Genomic DNA, 6,014 nt, shown 5'->3' with positions numbered 1-6,014 from the left:
CTTGCTATATCCGACACGCTATTTTTGATGATAGCTCCAACTCTGTTGCTTACTGTTGTTGATAGTCCATTTCACCATAGTTTTGACAATTCAATGTTTTCGCTTGGGTTCTGCAAAGTCCATTCATTTGCAACCTATGCTACGTATCAGTTATCGTCAACTTTCACTACCGTAATTTCTGTAGAACGGTATTTGGCCATCACAAAACCAATAAATTATCGCATATATATGTCCACAAAGCGTACAATAAAGATATGTGGTGTCATATGGTTGGTAATTTTAGTTTATCAAGCGCGTATTCTGTGGTCCGGTACTAAAGAGGAGCTTGATTTTCCCTGGCCAAATATGACAAACGGAATTGTTAATACTACGACTGTCTGTACAAATTGTTTGTATGACGATTTTGCCTGTTATTTGTTGGACATTTTGGATATTGTTGATAATTCTTTGACTTTGATTGTAATATTGATGATGATCTGGATGTATGGAGCCATATTTTTGAAATTACGGGAACCAGTTGAAGAATCAAAGAGACTGAAAAAAGCGGCAAGTAACCGGATGAATTACGAGATGAAAGCGTTGAGATGTGTCGTACTTACCGTCTCCGTGTACGTCATTTTGACGGCTCCTTTGAATTCGTTTGTGCTTCTCAATATTTTTGGTTTGGTAGAACTAGAAATTGATAGGAAATTGATTAATATATTTCTAATAACATCTCTCATAAATTCAGCTATTAACCCTGTTATTTATAACATAACGAACCCGACGTATAGGCGAGAATTCCTTAAAGTATTCCGTATTTCGACATCTGAAGATTTTCCAAATAAGGGTTCTAATTCGAATCAGATTCTTACGGTATCGGATAGACCTACTTTATCATCAAATTTATGTACCGGTCCTGAAGCAGGTACTGGTTCTGCATCAAACGATCCTGCATTAAGAGTAGGTCTTGCAGCAAGTACTATTTCTGCATCAAACGATCCTACATTAAGTAAAAGTCTTGCAGCAAGTACTATTTCTACATCAAACGATCCTACATTAAGTACAAGTCTTGCAGCAAGTACTATTTCTACATCAAACGATCCTACATTAAGTACAAGTCTTGCAGCAAGTACTATTTCTGCATCAAACGATCCTACATTAAGTAAAAGTCTTGCAGCAAGTACTATTTCTACATCAAACGATCCTACATTAAGTACAAGTCTTGCAGCAAGTACTATTTCTGCATTAAACAATCCTACATTAAGTACAAGTCTTGCAGCAAGTACTATTTCTACATCAAACGATCCTGCATTAAGTACAGGTCCTGCATTAAGTACCGGTCCTACATTAAGTACCGGTCCTGCGTTAAGTACCGGTCCTACATTAAGTACCGATCCTGCATCAAGTACAAGTCCTGATACCAGTCCTGTATCAAGTACCAGTCCTGTATCCAGTACCAGTCCTGCACCATGTACCAGTCCTGCATTAAGTACTAGATCTGTATCAAGTACCAGTCCTACATCAAATACCGGTCCTACATCAAGTAACAGTCCTGCATCAACTCCCGGTCATACACCAAGTACCGGTTCAGCATCAAATACCGGTCCTACATCAAGTAACAGTCCTGCATCAACTCCCGGTCCTACACCAAGTACCGGTTCAGCATCAAATACCGGTCCTACATCAAGTAACAGTCCTGCATCAACTCCCGGTCCTACATCAAGTACCGGTTCAGCATCAAATACCGGTCCTACATAAAGTACTGATCCTGCACTAGTTGTATTTTACGACCTATAATATTCAGAGAACCCAAGCAAAAACTACTAAAATCCGTTATTTTTATCGTTTTACATCACACATTTGAATTGACCATGAAGTGTTAATTTATCCGCTCTTCAAATCGTTTTCACCATCTAATTAAACTTCTTAGACCGCCTTTGCACGTTGAATATACACTACAACGAGTTGGTCTATTAATTAAGTTTTCACTGTGTACAATTCATTTACTTGTCGATAATAATAACAGGTTATCTAATGTTCACTCAGCTTGAATTTTAAAAATTAAATATAAATGTTCTGTGACGTGAATGCATTTAACCTTCGTATACATTAGTTAGTAAAGTAGTGCATGGTTACAGAAAACTCCATTATATTTTGTAGGCAATCCGGATCAGGATCCCACCTCTGGAGCATTTAGTATTTTACGAATGTTAGGGCGTACGTCAGCTCAAACGGATCTTTATCACGATTCTTGATCCTTTTTCTCTTTTATAATAATCTTGTCGGAGATTACAACTCTGTGATTACTCTTGCTATTATTATAATTGGAAACATCAGTAACCATGTTGTACTTCTAAACACTAAACACAGACTAAACCTTAAACAGCAATAAGTTTAACATAACAACACATTTTCCTACAATAATAATTATTATTGTTATTACTAGTATAATACTCACAGTACAATTTCCAAAAACACAATAACCCTCCCCTTATTGCAAAAGATAAGCTGAGTAATTTTCTTGTCGCTCAAACCACTGTTACAAACATGTTGTAATCTATTTTTTTGTCATTTATCCAAACTTTTTCCGCTATGGTCCATGAGCGGGTCTGAATTACATCACAATATGGTCATTTGTTAATATCAGCTTAAAATACTTTACATTATGTAATTAATTGATATTCATATATGGAAAGCTGTTACAAGGCTATAGAGATAAACATTCTAAACAATTAAATATTATGAGACCTTACCCTACATTAGTCATGCATATTAAATTGATTTTTAATTTTAAATATGATATTCATTTCATTTATTCGCATCTCGACAACCATTGAACATCTCCAAATACAAAGCCAGCCTACCAATGAATATGTTTAATTTCGGCTCGCGAATTGTCAATCGATAGACATAGATTGCAACCGGTAACAGACAACCAGTGTAAATTTAACTTCTTTATTTCTTCGTTACGCAAAATATTTTAACTGGATGCATTTCAGGCCAAAACTGGGACGCATTGGCATGACAGGAGACATTGTTTATCTCAGGAAAGAACAATAAACGAAGTATTATTCAAGTCAATTTTGTTTAAAAACTAAACATAACTTTATTAATTCGAGTTTTACAGCTATTAATACTATACATTTTACAAAACATATGTTTTATGTGATGGCAGTCATGGTAAAGAACGAATCTGTAGAATGGGAAGAAGAGATGAAACTATATCTATATAGCGATATTGATCTATATATAATATATATATTTGTACCACTGGTTGTACTTACTGGCATAGTTGGCAATATAACGACTGTGTACGTACTTTGTGGCAAGTACCTGCGTAATTCCTTGAATATCTACTTAGCAAACCTTGCTATATCCGACACGCTATTTTTGATGATAGCTCCAACTCTGTTGCTTACTGTTGTTGATAGTCCATTTCACCATAGTTTTGACAATTCAATGTTTTCGGTTGGGTACTGCAAAGTCCATTCATTTGCAACCTACGCTACGTATCAGTTATCGTCAACTTTCACTACCGTAATTTCTGTAGAACGGTATTTGGCCATCACAAAACCAATAAAATATCGCATATATATGTCCACAAAGCGTACAATAAAGATATGTGGTGTCATATGGTTGGTCATTTTAGTTTATCAAGCGCGTGTTCTGTGGTCCGGTACTAAAGAGGAGCTTGATTTTCCCTGGCCAAATATGACAAACGGAATTGTTAATACTACGACTGTCTGTACAAATTGTTTGTATGACGATTTTGCCTGTTATTTGTTGGACATTTTGGATATTGTTGACAATTGTTTGACTTTGATTGTAATAGTAATGATAATCTGGATGTATGGAGCCATATTTTTGAAATTACGGGAACCAGTTGAAGAATCAAAGAGACTGAAAAAAGCGGCAAGTAACCGGATGAATTACGAGATGAAAGCGTTGAGATGTGTCGTACTTACCGTCTCCGTGTACGTCATTTTGACGGCTCCTTTAAATTCGTTTGTGCTTCTCAATATTTTTGGTTTTGTAGAACTAGAAATTGATAGGAAATTGATTAATATATTTCTACTAACATCTCTCATAAATTCAGCTATTAACCCTGTTATTTATAACATAACAAACCCGACGTACAGGCGAGAATTCCTTAAAGTATTCCGTATTTCGACATTACCATGTCCAAATCTTAGCACTGCAACTTCAAGTGAGGTATCGGATATGTCTACTTTATCACCAAAGTTAATGGATACACGTAGTAGAGCAGTAAACAGGCCTACTGTTTCTGCATCAATCGATCATACATTAAGTACAGGAACTCTTACATTAAGTAGGCCTCCTGGTCCAGCAAGTAATGTTTCTACGTCAAACAATCCTGCACTGAATAGCGACACTATAGTAGCGATCCTACATTAAATACCGTTACTACTAAATACTGGTCCTGTTTCTGTATCAACAATCCTGCACTAAATACTAATTATTATCGATCCTACATTACCAAAAAAAACATTATTTTGTAAATCTTGGTTGAATCCACAAGAATTAAGACAGAGGGAATATTATCTAGATTTAAGCACACAAATTAAATAACTCAACTGTTGGAGAGAAGAAGCTGGAAAGTGGTTTAGAAACCCAATTGTCTTATATACACAACAATACAAAATGTAAAGTTAGGCCTACAAATTAATATAAAGGTCAAACAATTTTATTCCGCATTTACTGACGAAATGTACAATATTAATGGGAAAACCAATTTTACAATAGCTTAATTGATTGGAATCAATGTAGAAAAAACAAAGTTGTGTATATTTTACATGGTACCCTTTTAAAATTCCAAATTGTACATAAATTTTACCAACAAGTGTAGGCTATTAATTATGGAAATATTATAACATGAAAAATACATTCCGGCAGTTAAAGTTGCAGAAAACATATATTATTTATAAGATGGCATCCGATAGAAAAATTAACTGAAACTTTTTATTATTGTTTATAACTTTGCTCTGTTGTCAGAATTTGTTATCATTTTATCATTCATTTTTTAAAATGTAACCATGTTTATTATTTATTACTTTGTATTATCATTTATTTAAGTGGTGAATAAAGGTGGCTTTGTCACATGAAAATTAAAAAAAAATGGAAAATGTCCGATAGTTATTAATGTGAAATTTGTAATGATGTTGAAAATGAGCAACAATGTTTACATTGGCAATTTGGCACGGTACAAAATTTATGTTTATAACATTGATATTTAGAAAAAAAATGATTACAAAAACAATGTCAATAATATGATTAAATTAGGTAGTAGGTATAAAATGTATACAAACAATGTTATGGTTATAAAATGAATGTACTATATAGCTTATAAAACAATGTTTAACATTAGAAAATATGTTCGTTTCACGGGTATGGAAAAAGAGAGAAGAAAAACAAGGCCATATACATGGCTGCAGTCGCGTGCTCAAGTTAGTGTTTACCGACCGACCAACCGACCGACATAGTGAACTTAGAGTCGCGTTGCACACGAGCGACTAAAAATGTCAGTTCAATTTGTATAGCTAGCACTTATTACGTGCAATGTATTGTATCTCATAGTCATAGTATCTTTATTTGTCCAGTTAAAAATTAACAGAAATTGGTTTTGAAAACTGGCATATCATAATCGGCCTATATAAAAATATAAAAATACACAGACAAATTGCACCAACACAGATAAGCACTAGGCCTATACTACAACAACACAAAAAACAACAATATTCTAAAAGATGAAGAAGTAAAACTAAAAGTGGGAGAACTTACATAATAAGACAAAAAGTAGGCCTACTGGCAGCAATTGTTTTTACTGCATCAAACGATCCTGCAAAAAGGATTATATTATATATTAACATTTTTTTTTATTAAGAATGCAAAAGTTGGAAAAGAAGAGTTTGCATTCCACTTTTTGTGATCATCCATGCATATCGAAAAGAATCGATCTAACCGGCACATATCCCATAATTCCTTGCCCTGTGCCACGTTCAATCACAAAGTTT

The 6,014-nt window shown here is 34.3% G+C and overlaps 1 protein-coding gene across 1 annotated transcript; it reads left to right on the top strand.

Annotated features, from left to right (window-relative positions):
• Nucleotides 1-3,150: 3,150 nt before the first annotated feature.
• Nucleotides 3,151-4,398, top strand: LOC144842163 (C-C chemokine receptor type 1-like). Its single transcript, XM_078698596.1, has one exon. It carries the CDS (start codon nucleotides 3,151-3,153, stop codon nucleotides 4,396-4,398), a length of 1,248 nt encoding a protein of 415 aa, XP_078554722.1.
• The last annotated feature ends 1,616 nt before the right edge of the window (nucleotides 4,399-6,014 follow it).

Source organism: Antedon bifida, chromosome 1 (assembly GCF_963402885.1).
Source record: "Antedon bifida chromosome 1, ecAntBifi1.1, whole genome shotgun sequence".
In the NCBI taxonomy this organism is placed as follows: Eukaryota; Metazoa; Echinodermata; class Crinoidea; order Comatulida; family Antedonidae; genus Antedon; species Antedon bifida.
Note: the sequence above shows the minus strand (reverse complement) of the source record. Positions and strands in the feature narration are given on the sequence as shown.